The 19,770-nt window shown below is 40.7% G+C and overlaps 1 protein-coding gene across 1 annotated transcript; it reads left to right on the forward strand.

The window, feature by feature from the left end:
• The first annotated feature begins 11,306 nt into the window (after positions 1–11,306).
• Positions 11,307–17,335, forward strand: BMP10 (bone morphogenetic protein 10). Its single transcript, XM_003212377.5, has 2 exons — positions 11,307–11,889; positions 15,204–17,335. Exons 1-2 carry the CDS (start codon positions 11,556–11,558, stop codon positions 16,145–16,147), a joined length of 1,278 nt encoding a protein of 425 aa, XP_003212425.1. The 5' UTR covers positions 11,307–11,555; the 3' UTR covers positions 16,148–17,335.
• The last annotated feature ends 2,435 nt before the right edge of the window (positions 17,336–19,770 follow it).

Below are 19,770 nucleotides of genomic sequence, written 5' to 3' on the forward strand. Positions count from 1 at the left end.
CCAAATGGCAAGGTATACCTTTGGAGTCCAGGAAGGTCCATGACTCAGGGTCCTCAGGTCCGTGATTTATTATTTTCAAATCAGGCTCATGGTCAAGCTATCTGCCATGTATTAAAAAAGCATTTCATCATCTTATGGTAAAACTATTCTTTTGGATTAATCACAATAGCCCACAGGTTCTTTGTGATCCAGACAATGTTTGTGGAGAGTCAAACTTCAATAATTAAATCCAAGATTATTTATGTGTATCTCCAAGATACGGGATAGTTTCTGTTTGGAAGTGACATTCACTGGTGGGAAGTGGAACTGGGACTTGAAGTTGTGATGTTCTTGGCTGATGCACAGGAGACACAAAACACCTCAAAGCGCTCTTTGATAGCGCTGCTTATCAAGAGTGTTCGTGTGGGTTTTGACCTTCAAAACTTTTCTTGGTGTTGCAAGATTCTGAGAGAATATTCCTTAAAAACTAAGGCCTTAAAAAACTAAAAGTTGGAAGCCATAATCTTGTTTCCATGTGACAACCACCACATTTCAACCTCTTCCTTGTGTATTATTCTTCTGTTAGAGGACACGAAAGTCATCAAAAAACCCCTGAGTCAGACGAGCTCTGCAAATATAGAAAATAATTGCTTTAATTATCTCATGCTGTGTATAACTTTGCATTGTTCCTCTAAGGATGGTGACTTGGCATCAAATACACCTGAGAGTGACATAGATCCCAAAGGAACAAACTGACAGAGCATTCGGAGAGGCAAATCTTATTATTCTATGATTATTATTTATTCTCCGATTAAATTCTATAAATAATATATGTAAACGCTAAATTACAAACAATTCTATCATTAAGTTGTTAAAAAATAATTAGAATTAGTCAGTGCAGTTTGGTTTTCTGTCTATCTGCAGTACTGATGACTCTGAACATTTTGTGCAGTGTAGTGATGCTCCTTCGAGACTGCTCCTGTTCCTAATAGTATAACTGAAATTAGTGGCTTTAAAGCAACCCTTTGTGTACTACACTTGTATTGATTAAAGGAAGATGTTCTCAGACATGTAAATGAGGTCTGGCTAGAACAACAAAGTGGTTGTACAAAGTTGTAAGAGATGCAGGGCCAAAGAAGAAGAGCAATGCTGTGTGAAGTCTTCTCTTGTGTAATTGCTTACAGCTGCTGAACACTGTTTTAAATGGGCAAAATAAGGGACGAATTGCTGCCCTTATATTACTGATGAAAAAGTGAAGGACAATCTATCCCGTGCAATTTAGACCTTGAATGTAATCCTATTGGCACCACTAAAAAATCATTGATTTCAAAGATCATACAAGAAATGGCTGCAGGGCAAAGGAAATTAATTCAGAGTTTGGTAACCGTAACCATAGGACAAACAGAAATGTACACCCACTTCTGAACAAAAGCAAAAAAAAAGGACCTATGCATGAGAAAAAAATGTTGATATTATATCTTTTCGATACTGTAGTTGGCCAGTGCTGTTTCCTGCTGACTGTGCCACCATTTGCCATATGTTCTGTGTACCCATTTTATACTATAATTAATCTGTTTTCACAGTTTTACAAGATGATGGATGTTGTTGCTGGAGTACAGCAAAAGACTGAGTAAAAAGCAACAAGAGGCAAAGTATCCCTAGAGATATATATGGTCCACTGGTTGCCTTAAACAACTGTAGTCTGAAATTATTTTTGATCTTTAAACCCACAGCCTGACAGCAAAGTTCTGAACTGAATGTATAATCTGATGGAAAATTAAAACTTTCATTTTACTTCGCACTTAATTTAAGCATGTGATCTACATATTATGCAGCATCTGCTATCACAGAGCTTGTTAGATATGGGACATCTATTGATAAGGAATTTTTAATATTGTGAATTCTAAGACGTTTGTCCGGAATGGATGGAAAATTCCCACTGCTTTCCATGAAAGAAACCCATTGAAGTTCTCAAGTGGAGAGCAGCCAGCAACCACCCTCAGAAACAATGGGAAAGTTACGTTCACAGCCAACAAAGGAGAGTGCTACTGCCAAAGGTCAATGTGCAGGGTTGATTGTGCATGAGGCTGATTAGCCTTAAGTATAAGATAAACACCTGGAAAACAGCACAGGCGTTTGGCATATCTACAAGAGAACATGGAAAGGGCTCTGGAGACCCCACCAGGACTGGAACCCAGATCTACCATGAAAATGAGGAAAGGAGACAGTGCACAAGCTTAGATGCTAATGAGATATTGGTAGAAGGAGGCTAGAAAAGAAGAGTATGGTGGAATGAGTCTGGAGAAGACTATTGTGATGTGACTCTTACCATCTTAAAAGTTACCAAATCTATCCTAGAGCTTTCCATGCAAGTAATACGCATTCTGGAGATCTGGCTTGCTTTACATCTAGTCCCGTCCCTTCCGATAAAAGCTGTAGAATATATGTTGAAGTAAATACATTGGGAGTGTGCCTGGGTGAGTGTGAGTCTGCACGTGCATGCACATTGTCAGCATTTATGTGTTAAAATAGCATTTATCCTAGGTTGAAATATCTAATAATCCTGATTATTCGCTTCCAGCTTTTTAAAAGCCAAAAAAGTTTTCAAAGACATGCCTGGAATCCGAGCAATGGTATCATCGGATATACACTGACAGGCAGCTAAAATACGTGAAGCATTTGGGGATGGCAGAATTATCGCACATTCCAGTCACATCCCCATGTCTGCTGCAATTAACCTTTCTTGATCCTTTATATCAGTGGGCAGGAAGCATCTCTGGCTCTTCACTGCCAAGGACACCAGTTTATCTGGTCACCTGTGCTGCACATTATGGTCTTTTTAACACTGAACTCATTTAATAGAGAACTTCCACACCATAAGTAGTATACAAGACTTCCCAAGGTCAATTTGTGGCCATTTTAAAATCAGAGATTAACCCAGAAACTCCTACTCCTGTGAGCAATACCAGTGAAATGAAAGAGACTGCTAAAATGAGGACTGACAGATTTTCCTGTAGATATTGTCAATTATAGGAGTTGGACTCAATGATTTTTATGGATCCCTTCCAGCTTGGGACAATCTATGATTCTATATGAGAAAATACCTTCCAGTTTGCATCAAGCAACAAAGAGGAATAGCTATCAACACCACCAAATTTCACTTTATAGGACTGAATTCTCTTGAAGTCATATAGGCTGAAGAATTAGGCCCATTACTTGAAACAAGAATTGTGCTGTCTGGGCCAGCAAGCCGAGGATGTGAATCTGATCGCCCTCATTTTCCTGAGTCTTCCCACCCTAAAGTACTAATGATGCACAGTAGTGGGAAAAAAAAACTCTCAACAAAGCAACATGGCAACATCCATATGCAAGAATAAAAGGGGAGTTATCTCACTAAAGGAAATGTATGTCCTCAGAATCAAGGTCCTAATTTTATGTACCCAGATCTTAAATTACTGGGAGGTGAGTTTGGTTTTGCAAGGTTTTCCATTTTGTTTAAGGAAATATCTTGGCCAATGGGCCACAACAGATACTCCAAGGCATGTAGCCCAATTCTGATGGTCCACACTTGCTTTCTTCTTGAGATAAGAGCTGAATGTGATTTTGGTTGACCACTAGATGGCAAATTGTTACAGCAATCTCAATTCTTATGCTTTTTTGTCTGTATTTCATGGGAATCCCGGTTGTTAGTAAGTGAGACCTTGATCTGGCTGGGCTATTGAAAACAATAATGGGGTGCAAACCACAACACAAAAATAAAATAAAATGAATTCCTATCTCATAATATTAGTTATTAACTCTCTTTAATATATGTATGCATATTCCTTTCTCTTATAAAGCATTACAGTGGCAGAGGGTTCATTAATCAGATTTAAATCATTATAGAAACACAAGTAGCAAAGGTTGACACCGTTTGAATTGAATCCTTCCTGTTTCAGAAAAGGGACACAGCAACAAATGAAAGCATCCTGACCATGACCACAGCTAAGGAGGGAAACCCCAGAACTCCCACATCCTCCTTATCCCCCTTGCTTGTTGGATAGAGAAGCGGATGTACCATACAGATACACTGACCCAACAGTGGTAGCCAGCAACCTTTGCATCCCACGCCTAGGAAGAAGGGGCTGTTTTCACATCAGGACACTCCTTGATTGAGAAATTTGCCCTGAGCGCTCCGGGAGGTGTTTGACAGTGTCACATTAAGTGGTGCCCCTGGGTGCAGTGCACTGAGAGCTGAGCCAGAGCACTCTGCCACTCGTTCCTGATAAGCAGAGCCCTTTAACACCAGGGACTGCGAGGGGCTTGTTCCATGCTCTCAATGAGATAAGCTGCCATCCGCGCTTCAAAAGACACTCCTATCTGCCAAGGCACTCTGAGAAAAACTGGGAGATGTGCAGTCCAAGCTGCAATCTTAAATGTGGAGGTTTCGTGAATTAAATTGAGGAACAACCAGAAGCGTGGTAGGAAAGACAAAATTTGGTATTCAACTGAGTGAGAAATACAAGTGAGGAAGGCTGATGGCCATCCTAAATTATCCAGTATAATTCCAATCCTAGAATTACAGAATCTGAAATGCCATACATTTTAATTCCTTCAATTTCTAAGGCTGTATTTTGGCAGTGTTTTTGAGGTGGATTAGTCTTTTCTACTGTCACATAAAATTTAATCTCCTTTTTTTCTTTTATTCCAACCCTAACATCAAATAAACAGAATAAATATTAGACATGCTTGTCTGATGTTTCTTCATGTTTTGTTGATGTGATTACAAGCTGTTGGCTTTGTAAGAGCCATTTCATGCTGAGATATCAGCCAACCACCAGAAAATATTCCAGCTCTGCCTAGTAGTCAGGTTGTTAATTAAACAATTTTGAGTTATTAATCAAAGTTGTCACCAAAATAATTTCTGATGAGTGGAGTCCATTTTCTTCAAACTCATTCTCAACTCAGATTAAAAATTCTGAAACAAAGGAATTATTTACTCATTACTCTCAAGAGCTTTGTCTTTTTAGGGCTTTGGGAAAACGTCAGTGGAGTTGTCATTAAAGAAAGCTGTTTTTCAAACAGAGCTGAGAAAGAGGAACAGCTCTGGAGAACTCTGCAGGGTTTTGTCAAGGAGTTTTGCTTCTGTCAGTGTCACTGATGGTTGCCCAAAGTTTAACACCCAGATGAATTCAAAACGCCACCAAATATCTGGATGATGAGAGAAGGAATTTCAACAATGCAAAATTAAAACTTTCTCTTGACCCTTTTCTATTAAGCTACACTGTTCAGTGTGACAAGAAAGCAGCAGAGGCAAAACTCCTGGTATTCAATAATAATTCAGTTAACATGCCTGTTAATTGGCATTACAATACACTTTCATTGTGAAGATCTCACATATTGATATGCATTGATATATGTATTTTTGAACGTGTCCCATTGGATTTCAATTGTTAGACCAAATTAATAAATGATATGACCTTTAAAGGCACTAAATTTTAAATGGTCTTTTTTATATCATTAGGACATAATCACAGATACGCACAGATGAAGATCTGCATATTTTCAGATAATGAGTGTGGAGACAAATCAATCAATTTCTTGAGATGCCTCCCATCTCTTGCAGGATATAAGCCAATGTTGAATATAGTGCTGCTGGACATAGTCACATTAATGTAATTTTGATCACTCGTGTTGATATATTTTAAGGGAAGATTAAAATTAAATGCTGAAATGTGCAGAACCAGACACAAGAAAAAAGGACTTAATCCTTCTCATGTAAGGATCTAAGAATTTTCCATATCATTCCCTCATGACAAGACCGAGCTATATACTTGACTGCATGCTAGTCCAAGTTTCCCAATTAAACATAAAGAATTCCCAAGTGACACTGGGAAATGGATGCTTTTCCAGACATAAGGAGCTTGGACAACAAGACCATGTGCTCACAGTGAATGTGACTGACAGGACACTGACAAGAAAGCACTGTCCAGCTGTTTTCAGTCTTCTTTCTGTTTCAGTGGCTGAGGCTTTGTGCTGAAGAATCTCTGCTTATCGCTGTTTATCGTCCCACCTCATGGCCACTGACCCACGGCTCAGAGCAGGTTGCAGTAGTGCAAATGCACAGGGATGGACTCCTTTCCCTGTGACTCTCCTTTTTCTCTTTCTCTTTCCTTTCTCTTTCCTTTCTCTTTCCTTTCTTTTCTTTTCTTTTCTTTTCTTTTCTTTTCTTTTCTTTTCTTTTCTTTTCTTTTCTTTTCTTTTCTTTTCTTTTCTTTTCTTTTCTTTTCTTTTCTTTTCTTTTCTTTTCTTTTCTTTTCTTTTCTTTTCTTTTCTTTTCTTCTCTTCTCTTCTCTTCCTTCTCTCTCTTCTCTTCTCTTCCCTTCTCTTCTCTTCTCTTCTCTTCTCTTCTCTTCTCTTCTCTTCTCTTCTCTTCTCTTCTCTTCTCTTCTCTTCTCTTCTCTTCTCTTCTCTTCTCTTCTCTTCGCTTCGCTTCGCTTCTCTTTTCCTCTTCGCTTTTCTTCGTTTCTTTTTTCTTTTTTCTTTTTTTTTTTCTTTTTTTCTTTTTTCTTTTTTCTTTTTTCTTTTTTCTTTTTTCTTCCTTCCCTTCCCTTCTCTTCTCTTCCCTTCCCTTCTTTTCCTTTTTGCCCTCCCTCTTTCCTTCCCTCTTCCCTTTCCCTTTCTAACATCCCAGTTTTAATGCATTGACACACTTCTCTCTCCCCACTCTTTCTTTTAGTTCTATCTTTTCAATTTCCAGTGCCATCTGAAACCAGAACAAAGCACTGCTGGGAACTGCCCATTTATGGAGAGGAAATCCAGAGCAGCCATGAACCGAGGCATACAGCAATGACTTGGGCAGATGCAGGAATGGAAACTAATTTTAGTTATTCCATTGCAAGCTCATCACACTGTCAGTGTCACACTCTTCTTTATCTCCCATATCATGTCCAACAGTTGCCTCATGCCACAGCTATCTCCTGTCAGAGACCATTGTGGGGCGTATTTGTAACAATTTCATGGCAGTATTTTGGAAAATTTCAGATCACATGTTGGGATGATTGCTAGAGCACATTAGCTTGCATCACTCTCCTACCTCCCTCAAATTGTATTCTTGTCTATGGTGTCTTGATTAGAGAGTAGCTCTGAATCTCAAACCCAGCCTTCATACAGATTTTGGAAGAGGCTGAAGATTTGCTCCATAGGAATTTTGACAGTTCTGAACAAGATGTTGCACTGTTGGTTCAATATGAATGCTGAGATCGGATCAAAAGTGCTGTGTCAGAGATAAATTACACCTCTAAGCATGGTGTGGTGGGAAAATATGTGGTTTTTTTAGGTCTGTCTCTTTTTAAGGGCTGATTAATGTCACCAAAAGCACTCTTGATTTTCCATTAAAACATACCTTTTTCTCTTTTACTAACGATGAATTACTTATGGACAAAAGAAGTCATGGCTGAGAATGAGAACTTTCTGAGTCATGTAGAAGACATTCTCAGATTTGACTCTTTTTTTCCCAAATATTTCAGCAAATAAACAAAGGTTATCTTGTGCTTTAGTGCAAATCTCTTGCAGGAACAGTAGAGGAGTGGATATTGTCTCGTGGTGCAGCAGGGCATTGCACTTTGAATTCCAGCAGTGGAAGTGTGGCTCAAAGTGGCTTGATCAATTTTCTGTTACGAAAGAGGGATACATCTCTTTTGTCCTCCTCTGTCTCTTCTCTTTGTATATAATACACATTCCTGAGAGACATAATTTGTTTTCTTGTATATATCGCATATGCAAAGATGTAATTGTGATTTGACAAATAAGCATGAATTTAAATGAAAACTGTAAAGATTTGAGGTCACGGGATACTGAATAAACCCAGTGTTTGTTCACTTTTCTTGTCTTTAAAAAATGGATTTTAAAATCTTATTAGAATTTGTTAAGGTACACTTTACTGAACCCAAATCCACCTGACTGAGTTTACTCATGGAGAAATCACACATGGGTAATTAACTGGAAAGCTTTCTGTTTGTTCTCTGGGAAACCATTTCCATCACAAAAGCCCACGTGAGCAACTGTTAATCACTCCTTCCTGGAAAATATCCCACATCCCAGTGCTCTCTGCCTTCGTTGGTGGGAGCAGGTGTGCTTCCACATCGAAAATCAGCCAAAGAAAGGACAAAGATGCTCAAAAAGCACTTCACATTCTTTCTTCTCACTTCCTCTTTCCCAGAGGAGCATCACGCCCTTTCAATCATGGCAGATTGTCGACCTTGGCACTTCATAGAGCCCTGCTTCGCTTTCTGGCCTTTCAGCACCAAGCTTGCTTCACACATTCCTACTCAAACCCGTGCTCTTCTGCTGCCTCTTGACAGAAGAAGCCGTGGAGGCATTGGCTTGGAGGAAGTTGCGTGGTGCCTGAGATTAGAGGCTATTTTGGAGCCCTGCAATCTTCAGGAGTGACCCTTTCAACAGCTGAGCTGTTCCCAGGAGTTGCTGCACAGCCTTGGCCGTGTCAACCGCACTTGTGGTCCTGCCCCAGCTCAGTGCTGGAAGTGGGAACAGACCTCTCTCTGTGCTCAGGGATGATGTTCCCCTCTGGTTCTCACCATGCCATAGGAATGGACAGTGTCCAATCCTCCACCAGAAGCCAGATCCAATAGAAAGAGCATGATATGAGTTAAACCTGAAAGGAGGCTGTAGTAAGATGGGTGCAGACTTCTTCTCCCAAGTTGCTTGTGATAGGAAAAGAGGTGATGGCCTTAAGCTGCAGCAGGGGAGATTCAGGTTGGGTTTTAGGCTAACCTTCTTTGCAGTGATGCATTGGCACAGGCTGCCCAGGAAGATGATGGAGTCCCTGGAGATGTTCCAGAACTGTGGAGATGTGGCACTGAGTGAGATGGTTAGCGGGCATGGGGTTGAACTTCAAGATCTTAGTATTTTTTTCCAACTTTAATGATTCTATGACTCTAAACAGTGCCCTGCGTGTGCAGAGTGCTGTTCTTGATGCTGTAGGGATCAGTGCTGAGGCTTATGTTTTCATTAGCTGCATTTTCCCATTGTGCAAGTGCAAGTTCACTGGGGAAATTAACACAAGGCCAAGAAACCTTTCTAAACTCTGCCTGCCTGAATGAGCCATTTATTCCTAAAAACAGAGGATCTTCATATCATGGAATCATAGAATGGCTTGGGTTGGAAGGGTCATTAAAGTCCATAAATCATAGGATGGTTGGGCTGGGAGAGATCTTAAAGGTCATAGAATCACAGAACCACAGGATGGCTTGGATTGGAAGGAAACTCAAACTCACCCGGTTCCAAATGCCTGGCATGAGCTTGTGCCTCCCACCAGATCAGGCTGCACAGGGCCTCATCCAGCCTGGCCTTGGACACCTCCAGGGATGGGGCCCCCACAGCTTCTCTGGTCAATCTGTTCATTTAGGCTATAAAATTAATAACAATTAAAATCTGTTATCTATTAAACTCCCTCTTCATTAGCTGAATTACCCTTCAATATGCTGTTGTTCACAGAGTTATCAAAACAAGAGTAGAAACACAAGGACAATTGGAATGTCTGAGCAGTAATTGTGCTTCTCATGAGCAGCTGGAAAAACCTTTCTGGCTCTGGAACAGTTCATCAGGAATAACAGAAGTGAGAGGAGACGTTGACTCTATGCGTAATTTATGGTTTAGTGGACATGGTGATGATGGGTTGGTGATTGGACTAGATGATCTTAGTGGTCTTTTACAATTTTAATGATTCTGTGATTCTGTGATTCTAATGGCCAGGTACAATTCTGAGAATCACCAGCATGAGAGAGCTAAAAAACATCAGTGGTACAAATACACAAAAATTGCTTTTAAATGCAAAGCTTTCCGCCCTAAACCTTGAAAGAATCAAGCCATGCAATGCTATAGATCCCAGTGCCTACAGGCTCTGAAAGGCATATCTCTGCATGCCTTTGCCTTTGCATTCAAGCTGTTATTTATGCTTGTCTGAGGAGAAAAACCAGATATGGACAAGCACTAAGGATAAGGCTCTAAGTGCTGAGAAGATGCAGCACCTGTTGCCTTCCAAAAAGCAGGAGCTCTTCCAGCACGCTTACATTCTTCATGGAAAAATGAATATATTTATGTATATAAAGTCAGTGCACTTCTGAAAATAATGTTCAAACACAAAAAAAGACCTCTTTAAAACATTTATATAGGTATTACAGCAAATGTATTGCTGATGAGAAGTCAACTGGAAGAACTTCCTCTACAGGAGCCAATAATTATGCTACAGAAGAGTGAGCACTGTGTGCCCTCACTCTTCTCACAGATTTCAGTGCTAATTTCCCTTCCTGTGACCATAGGACCTTGGCTCAGCATAGTCAGGTGATGAATCACAAGCAAGAAGATTGTGTTTTTCTTATTAGGTTAACATAAATGACCTCAGCTCCAGAATTTCCCTAAGTTTTTCTAAGCTTAGCTCCAGAAAGCCACATTGTTCAGAGATGAGTCTTTGATAAGGCTGAAGAGATATCAAATATCTCCTTCCAATGTAGTGCAGTAGTAACCTTGATAAATTGTTCTGCTTTTCTTATCAATTTCCCATATTTATAAGGGGAAAAGATGAATGAAACAATGTTAAAGGCCATACTGATGTCCGTGACATCAATACCGCGTGTTATTTTCACAAAGATATTGATAATTACAAAACAAACAAACAAACAAACATAGGAGAAATTTAAACAGACATGGGTTGAGTATTAATCTTTCAACTGGAGTTGAGGCTATTTGTGAGAGTGATGGGTCTTGAAGAAGAAAGATATGGTAGATATTGAAGAAGATTCTGAGTATCTGTGAAGAAAGAAAGTTGCAGAGATGAAGCAACAAATCCCTGGATATGCTTAGCCACAATGGAAAAGAAGGATTTGCAAAAATCAGCAGATCAGTTTAGATTTGCTCTTTGGGTAAAGCTCTTACTGCTTGCAAAGGGAAACTCTCCAACAACTAAATCAAGAATTACTACAAGTTCTTACCTGCTCAGTATATAAGATATGAAAGGAAGTGAAGATTTTCTTCACTCTTTCTGTTTCTGAGCGCTTGTATGGCACACAGCATTGAGCACCAGCACTCAACCCGTGCTAATGTTCAGATCACACTGAAGGAATTATTCTTTGTCCTTGCTGCAAAATTCGTAGATTTCAGTAGAAGCTCTATCAAATTTATGTTTCCTCTATATCTGCATGGATGGAATTGTTCACACACGCTGGAGGAGGCAGAAAGAAAGAGCAGTTCCTCTCCAAGGAGAAACTTGTCCTATCTTCTCGTGTCCTAGAGCAGAATGTTTACAAAAAGCTCATTAAGGGAAAGGGGATTGCAAGATAGCAACAAATCTGGTGAACAGCTTACACTACACGAGATAAGAGAGGCAAGGCGACCATAGAAGAGAGCAAGCCCTCTCCAATTACTGAGACCTGGCTTTGGGGAGGGGGAAGGGAGAGAGGACGGATCACAAGTTTCAATCCAAACTTGTCATCTCTCTGTGACACAAGGGGATAAAACCGCCACTTAGCCCACACGAGAGCTAGAGCTTGTTGAGGGTGGTCAGAGGCCAGAGCGAAGCCATGGATTCCGTAGTCCTCCAGCTGTGGGCTGGCCTCTGCCTCTTGGTTCACCTTGCCGCTTGCAGTCCCATCCTGAGCTTGGAGCACTCTTCCTTGGAGGAAGGCGAGCCTCTTTTCGATGAATTCCTGTCCGAGCAGGACGGCGTTGATTTCAACACGTTGCTTCAGAATATGAAGAACGAGTTCCTGAAGACGTTGAACCTCTCCGACATTCCTCTGCACGAATCAGCTAAAGTGGACCCACCAGAGTACATGCTAGAGCTGTACAACAAGTTTGCCACTGATAGGACATCTATGCCGTCTGCAAATATCATTAGGAGCTTCAAAAATGAAGGTAAGATACGTGCATCTCTAGAAATGCTCACCCTTGTAGTCAACGTGAAGTATGTATGTACGTACAGAGTCAAGCAGGCATTGAGCAGACAACAGGGAGTAAAGGCCTTCAGTGAGAGCACCGTTAGCAACAGACAGTTAATACTGCTTGTACTAATGTCGCTTGCTATGAGATGGACCCCTTGTCCTTTGCTTTTGAGATTGCAAGTTTTCAGCGAAATGTGATATTCCTCTTGTGTTTAAGAGAATAATTTGAGTGCATTGTTTTCATTGTCCCCAGAATGACACTTGTTTGCTATTATCTGGCTGGTTTTCAAATGGAAATTCATAGTATTATTTGAATTTAAGGCAAGAAATCATTTTACGTATTGTTCAAAGTTGCAGTATTTCCTGATTGTGAGTGAAACAAGATGTGGGTTTCTGATAATAGCCTCCCACTTTTGATCCCCATGGGATTTGTAACATTTTCTTCCTTTGATATCTGAGCACGGTCTAGACAATAAGTAGAATTTTGTATCACACTTAACTTTTTTTTTGAGAAATAGGATATTTCATGTTAAAAATTATATTAGAAAAAGGAAGCTTATTCATGACCTTACATAGTTCCCTATGTTTCTGTTTCAACATTTCCCCTCATTTCAGCAAAGACAAGATAAGTTTCAGTGATAACATTCAACAGTTTCTTAACAGTCATTTGCACCAATGTGGGATTTGTGTTAAAAATATTTTTCAACTGATCGTTTTCAAATACCAGTCATTCCACTTGGCAAGTACAAGTGTTTCCATTCTTTTTAGCTCTTTAGAGATACGTGCAACTATTCAAATTGCTGCAAGACTTCTCCACGCTACCCTATGCAATGTATAACAGCCATTATTGCATTTTTATCACTCTGCTCAGTCCTGCCAGGCCTGCATACTCTTTATTGGCAATGTGTTTCTGGTTTGTGATTTAAATCTCCTTTACATGTCCTTTCCTCCAGAGTGGGAGAATTTATTGAATGGTTGATGGCAAACCAGCTAGACCCATGGGTGAACAGTTACTCATCTCAGTATAAATGCAGACATATGCAGGAATGCCTGTTGTTCTTTTCTCACTGTGCACTGTGCAGGAGAAATGAACACAATGAAATTTGTTGAGTACATGATGCCAACCAATACAACACAGTGTGGTTTAGTGACGTAAATCTGGAATCATCCCACTGGCAAAATGAGCAAAAATGGAACAAATGGATCTTTTTGCCAATATTAAGAGCAGGGTTCACAGCTCTGTGCCCTTCTGTGTGATGTTCCATATCTTCTTCATCACTGCAAAAATTATGTACTGAGATGGGGCAAATTTGGTGTAACTTTCCATCATTTTGGTTTTCCTCTCACCTCTGAGTGGGGCTACTGATGTTAACACAGCTTCACAAGCACATGCTTATACAATTGTTTGGGTTTTCTTTATGTCTTTAAAATGCATGAAATGAACAATCAGCCATTTCATGCCAAAATCACTCTCTTTTAATATAGAAATTAATTACATGTAACCTTCAAGGCAGTAGAAACAGACTTTTTTTGCTCACCTGAAAATTGGTGGTAATGGTAGTTTCATTGACATTCATTAAGTCCTTTATTAAATTTGTAATTGCTATAAAGAGATTATAGAAATGCAACATGAGGCTCGGCTGGAAATAGGTCTGAGTATAATGCTCTGTTGCAAACAGAACAAAGCAGTGCTCTATCAGTGAAAGTCCTCAGGAAATTTCTATTTTCCTATGGATTTCAGTTCACCCTTCCCAACCCTGCCAGGGATGTACCGGTAGCAGGAAGGTCTCTCAGCCCATGGACTTTGTAGTTGAAGTGCAAAGTCACATCTTGACTTAGAAATGAACACTTTTCTTGCTGTGTTAGTGCTGACCCAGCTTGTCACATATCACATAGCCGTGGTGTAGTGAATTCCTTGTGCCTGTTTTCTGAATGGTCAGGTGATATTTCTTCATTCTGTGGCATCTCACAGAATCATTAAGGTTGGACAAGACCACTCAGATCATTCAGATCATGGCTAAGCATCCCTGTGCTTGAATAGCAGTGTTTTTCACCTCTCAGCACTCCTATGCTGGTGCTGTGTGGAATATAATCAGCTCCCGTCTTATCAATTGATGGGTAGAGAGATGCAAGCTCCTTCTTTTTTAATTTATGAACCGATGGAATTGTTAAAGCAGAAAAAAAATAGAAAAAAGAAGAAAGGCAGGCGCCTCAAAACCTACTTCATGGCCAAGGAAAATTCGTGTGCTTAAGTGAGCTGCTTGCTTAAGTGCATGGATGGAGTTTGGCCAATACTTGCAGTTTAATCAGTGTCCCTTTTCTACAAAGATATCAAAATTGGAGGAGTCAGAGATGAAGATAATAACAGGTCCCAAGCAGTTTGCTTCTGCAGAAAGTTTACACGTAGTCTTTATGTCTGTCTTCAAAGTTACAAGTAGACAGCATAGTAATTCAGTAACAAATATACAATCATTAGGATTGCAAGACTCCTACATTGCATGAAGAAATGCATACTGCTATGTATAAACAAGCAACGCAGGCAGGACAGACAGCCTGAATGACAAGCAGATATTGTGTGTTTCTTATATGTTTTATTAACCAAAGCTGCCAAAAGTGCCTGAGCACAGCTGTCTGACTGCTCGCCTGAAACTCACTGACTCTGTGGCAGCATTCCTATTGACTGATGGCTCACACTGGATGTTCACTGCCTGCTCTTCCTAACCTGGAGCCTTTACAGCTTCTCAGGCAACTTTTCCTCCTGTCATGCCAGGTGCTCTGCATTGCTGAGGATGTTTCAGCAGGAGGAAATACTTGCTAGCACGAAAACACACAGCAGACACAGTTAGAGACTGTTATTCTTGCATATGCAGCCTATGTGTCATCTATCTCATGTTCACTCCAGTGCTATATCTTTCTTCCCTTCCTTTGCTACGCTGACTGTTTTTGTCTCATTTTTTTAATAATTACTGAGAAGCTATTTCATTTTGGTATCAGACCACACATCTTTAACACGTAGTCCTTCCAGGTAACTAGGAAGCCCTTGAAGCCATGAAAGTAGTAAGAAAACCCTTACATCCAGATTTACAGTCTTTATTTTATGTGGGATCTCACTGTCCTTAGATATCTATAATAAAGTTGTGGGCTTTTTATCCAAGGACAATGGAGATAACACTCTCCTGAAACTGTTGGACTGAAACCATGCAATGCAAAACATGTCAGGTGAACTTCAGTGCATGTGTTATTGGGTATATTGACCATTCTAAAACATCTGATTTTTGTTATTTCCAGACCTTGCTTCCCACCCTGTTGGTGTCATAGGAGTTCGGAAATATCCCCTTCTGTTCAATGTCTCCATCCCTCATCATGAAGAAATCACCATGGCGGAGCTGAGGCTCTACACCTTGGTGGAGAGGGACCAAATGCTTTATGACGGGCTCGACCGAAAGGTCACCATTTTTGAAGTGCTGGAAAATGACCACATGGGGGTAGGAGAAGAAAGAAAGATCGTGGCACTGGCATCCAGACAGATCTATGGCACAAGCAGCGAGTGGGAGAGCTTCGAGGTGACCGAAGCCATCAGGCGCTGGCGAAGGGCAGGGCTGACCACGCACCGGCTGGAGGTTCACATTGAGAGCAGGGAAGGGGAGGAGCAGAATGGAGAGGGAAAACTCGATATCGACATCAACTCTGAGGCTAAGCACGTGCCCCTGTTGATTGTGTTCTCTGATGACCAAAGCAATGACAAGAAAGAGGAGAAGCAAGAGCTGAACGAAATGATAGACCATGAGCAGCTCCTGGACTTGGAGAACCTGGAGGTTGGCAACTTCCACGGACACCCTGGTGAGGAGGCTCTGCTCCAGATGCGTTCCAACATCATTTATGACTCTACTGCTCGAATCCGAAGGAACGCAAAAGGCAACTACTGCAAAAAGACTCCACTCTACATAGATTTCAAGGAGATTGGCTGGGATTCCTGGATCATTGCTCCAGCAGGATATGAAGCTTACGAGTGCCATGGAGTATGCGCCTACCCCTTAACAGAGCACGTCACCCCAACAAAACATGCCATTGTCCAGACTTTGGTTCACTTGAAGAATCCCCAGAAAGCCTCCAAGGCCTGCTGTGTGCCCACCAAACTCGATCCTATCTCAATTCTCTACATGGATGCAGGGGTGGTCACCTACAAGTTCAAATACGAAGGCATGGTAGTATCAGAGTGTGGCTGCAGATAGTAGCAGGGAACACATGCACAGGGGAGTGCCCAAGGGAAGTATTTAATGATTCAGTCTGTAAATTTGTACATTTTGGATTTCCTATTTAATAAGGTTATTTAATGAGGCATGTACAGATAATTGTATGTTTCCTGTCACAGGGAATTGGCAAGTCATATGACCGTAGGGAATGTATATTTTGTTCTGTTTCTTGCTTCTTGCTATTCTGTTCAAATTATGACCATCTCTCTTCATATCTGAGCATAGAGCAGATCACTGGATTGTTTGGGTGGGCTCTTCATGCTAGAAGGGGCACATTCAAATTCACAGGAATAAAGGCATCTTTTTGTGCTTTGTAAATGGTGAATGGTGTCTGTAGGGATTTCCAGAGCGACTGAAGCCACGGGCAATACATGCCTAGTTGTAGTGTAAAATCTTTATAAAGATCTTTACATGCTCAGATATTTCTTTGAAAATTTTTCTCCGTAGCTCTGAAATCCCAACAAAAGATTTAGAATGGTACCAGTTTATACCAGCTTAGAAACTGGTCCCCCCCAGCCAGTCCAGTAAGTTATGTCCTATACATCCACATTACCCAATTCAAAGGGCCGAATAGCATTGCATTTAGTCTGCATAGAAATAGACAGAAAAGGAAACCCCATTGTGCCAGCTAGATAGAGAGGATCTTTCCTTTATGTCTGTGCTGAAGTTGTCAATTCATAAAGGTACTGCCCCCCCTTAAATGATATATGATGGAGTCACATGCCAACGTTTCCGCCACTCTTCTGCAACAAATCGCAGTGATAAGGAGGTGTCGGAGCTGAGAAACAATAGACCCGTCACTTTATTTATACTAAGCTGCAAATTTGTCAGATTCTTGGGAAAGTGTAAGTGACGCTGACTCTTTAGCCTGCACCAGAGCCTACTGTACTGTCCCTGCCTCTGTTTTACACTTTTAAGAGAAAGTTATCTTCACTGGAACTGATAAGGGCCTTTGAAAGAATCACTCTAACACTTCATGGGAATGAACACAAAAGACTTTATCATGCACCAACTAAAACCAGTCTCACCTATTTTCACACATACTCTTCTGTGCTTCCCATAATTTATTGATCTATTTATTGACTGCCTGCCTTTGTAATATAATGTAGAATACAGAATGTTTTATTTTTGTGCTTGTATGTAACCCCACTTGGATAAAACCTTGTACCAACCCTCCTGGATGTGGACTCTCTCTGTTGAGTTGTGCTGTGTGGAGATTGGGACTGACAATGTTTTTCTGCCCTAGATGCTTGTAAATAGTGTACCCCGTGGCTATCTCCACTGCTTACAGAACTATTCACCCCAGTGGTTTATTCAAACAGCATTCTGGTGAGCATACGGTGTTGCCCACTCCATGACCACTGCGTGGTTCCAGCAGCAAGTTGGGCCATGGGTCTGTACTGCTTCACTCCTCCCAGTGTAGCTGGCCCTGCTCTCGGGCCTTTCCTTACAGCCACACTGCAATCTCAGTCTGTCCTTAATGGCACGCTGCAGGAATTCACGGGAGGTGTGATATCTCCCTCTGCTGACATGAACCGCCGCGGCCAACGGTTGAAGTGTCACCACGCAAATCCTTTCAAAACTCTCCTCAATTCTTATGAAGCCATTTGCCAGGACAAACCATTCACCTTGTTAGGAGTGATAATCCAGCATTAGGGAGATAATCCGACATTTGCTTTTATCGGCTCTTCTCTGCAACTGTTCCTGTGGCAGCGATCCACACAACATGTTTCTGCACTGCTGTCCTTTATCGAACAGCACCAACACTTCTGCTCACCAATTAAGAGGATCTGTGCCTTAGAAACAATATATGACCCAGTAGAACCACCCTCTACCATTATACGTTTCCAAGTGACCACACAGCATATCAGAGTGGCTGCCTTCACACTCTCTTATTGCTCTAATAGAGGAGATGAGATACAGGAGCACTGCAGTGCTAGTCTGGGTAGACATGTAGCTCTATCAGTAATTAAATCTGCACATATGAATATTCACAAGTAGAAATCGGCAGATATATCTACAGTACCTGTGTAGCATTACATGCCAGCCCACCTTTTGGGATTAGCAACTTTTCTTTGTAATAAAACAAGCATGGATTGGATGAGACGACCTTTAAAGGTTCCTCCCGACTCAAATGATTTTATGATTGGTGATTTCAAACAGAAGTTGTGTTGCAAACTGGTGAAGCATGAGATAATACCTGGGTATTATGTTATTTCAGGAGGAAACTAAGCATCTCTTGAATCCTTCAGCTGCAACTATGCTTTTCATAATCAGATATGAGAACAATTGAGAACAGTATTTCATTTATTAATGTCTGCCTGTTAGGCATTCCTGCATCCCTGCTTTGTTAGCAAAACCTTACCTTGACTTTACCTTTGAAAATAAACAGGCAAAGACATTTACTGGAGTTAGACAGCAGAGATAAAGCAAAATAGCACAGAAAAATTGGAAGACTTGTTTTATAAAGTGTTTTCCTTAAGTAGTAAATTAAGGCTGCGAAATCAGAAGTACTTGGCTTTCAACAAACCTGTCTGTATAGATATGACACTCACAAATAACATGGTGAGAGCATGACAAGAGCCAGTGCTATCAAGCTGTACGTGCTGGGGAAATCGGTGACAAGTCCCTGAAAGAGTATTCTAGTGCATGCTTTCTTTTTCTTTGTTTCTTTAGTCTTTCCTTCCTCCTCCTCCTCCTCTTCATCCACGTTTGCACCATGACTTCTGTTTCTAAAAGCATTTATTTTTCACGTTAAGTAGTAATGTGCTCTTCCTTTCATTTATGACCTATATAATATCGATATGATCCCTATCTTAAGCTCTCTGCATGTGGAACCAAACTTCTTCAACATTTTCATGACCTTTTTAACCCTATAACTCTTCCCAATGCCCATTGATCTTTGGAGCACCTTTGGAGCAAAAGTCATGAGGTTCAGTCTCCCCAAAATTCAGATCACTTAGGAAAAACCATCTCCCAAAGCAATCAAAAGCTGCAGCCAAAGCCTACTCCCATCTTCTTCTCCCTACCTCTAGATACTGCACTGCCCATTTTACATTGGCATTTCGGTGCCTCGATTACCTACCAGCCCAACGGAAGAGATTCAGTGAAGTATTTTCTGACCTCAGCCCAAGTCAAACGCCAACAAAATCTATCACTTATTAAAAAAACAAAACAGAACAAAACAGTAAAAAAAAAGAAAGAGAAGGAGGATTTCCTGGCACTTGAACATCTGCTTCAAGAATTTGAAGAACTACAGCCCAGGGTTAATTTAAACTTCCTTATAACCCAGTTCAACATTTGGAGTGCAAACACTGTTAATAGGATGGGAACTGGGGTGGTGGTGGGTTGCTTACTATGCTGGGAAACAAAGCCAGAACAAAACTAGCTTGAGATAGAGGTTTTGTTTATATTGCTGACCCATCTGTCTTCATTAATGCACTATTTACAGGAAAAGTTACAAAATTAGCTTCTGCTCCTTCTTCAATTACAACAGCAACAAATAAAGGCAGAATGGCTTGTTTGCCCTCGACTAAAAATGGAAATTCTTATCAACACCCCTTGGAAGAAGAAGTTTATTATATGGAGCATATTATTGTTGA

This window comes from Meleagris gallopavo, chromosome 24 (assembly GCF_905368555.1).
Source record: "Meleagris gallopavo chromosome 24, MGAL_WU_HG_1.1, whole genome shotgun sequence".
In the NCBI taxonomy this organism is placed as follows: domain Eukaryota; kingdom Metazoa; phylum Chordata; class Aves; order Galliformes; family Phasianidae; genus Meleagris; species Meleagris gallopavo.

Coding starts and splice junctions, on each gene's coding strand:
- BMP10 (XM_003212377.5), top strand. CDS start 11,556: ATGGATTCCGTAGTCCTCCAGCTGTGGGCTGGCCTCTGCCTCTTGGTT. Junction 11,890..15,203: donor TAGGAGCTTCAAAAATGAAG/GTAAGATACGTG, acceptor TGTTATTTCCAG/ACCTTGCTTCCCACCCTGTT.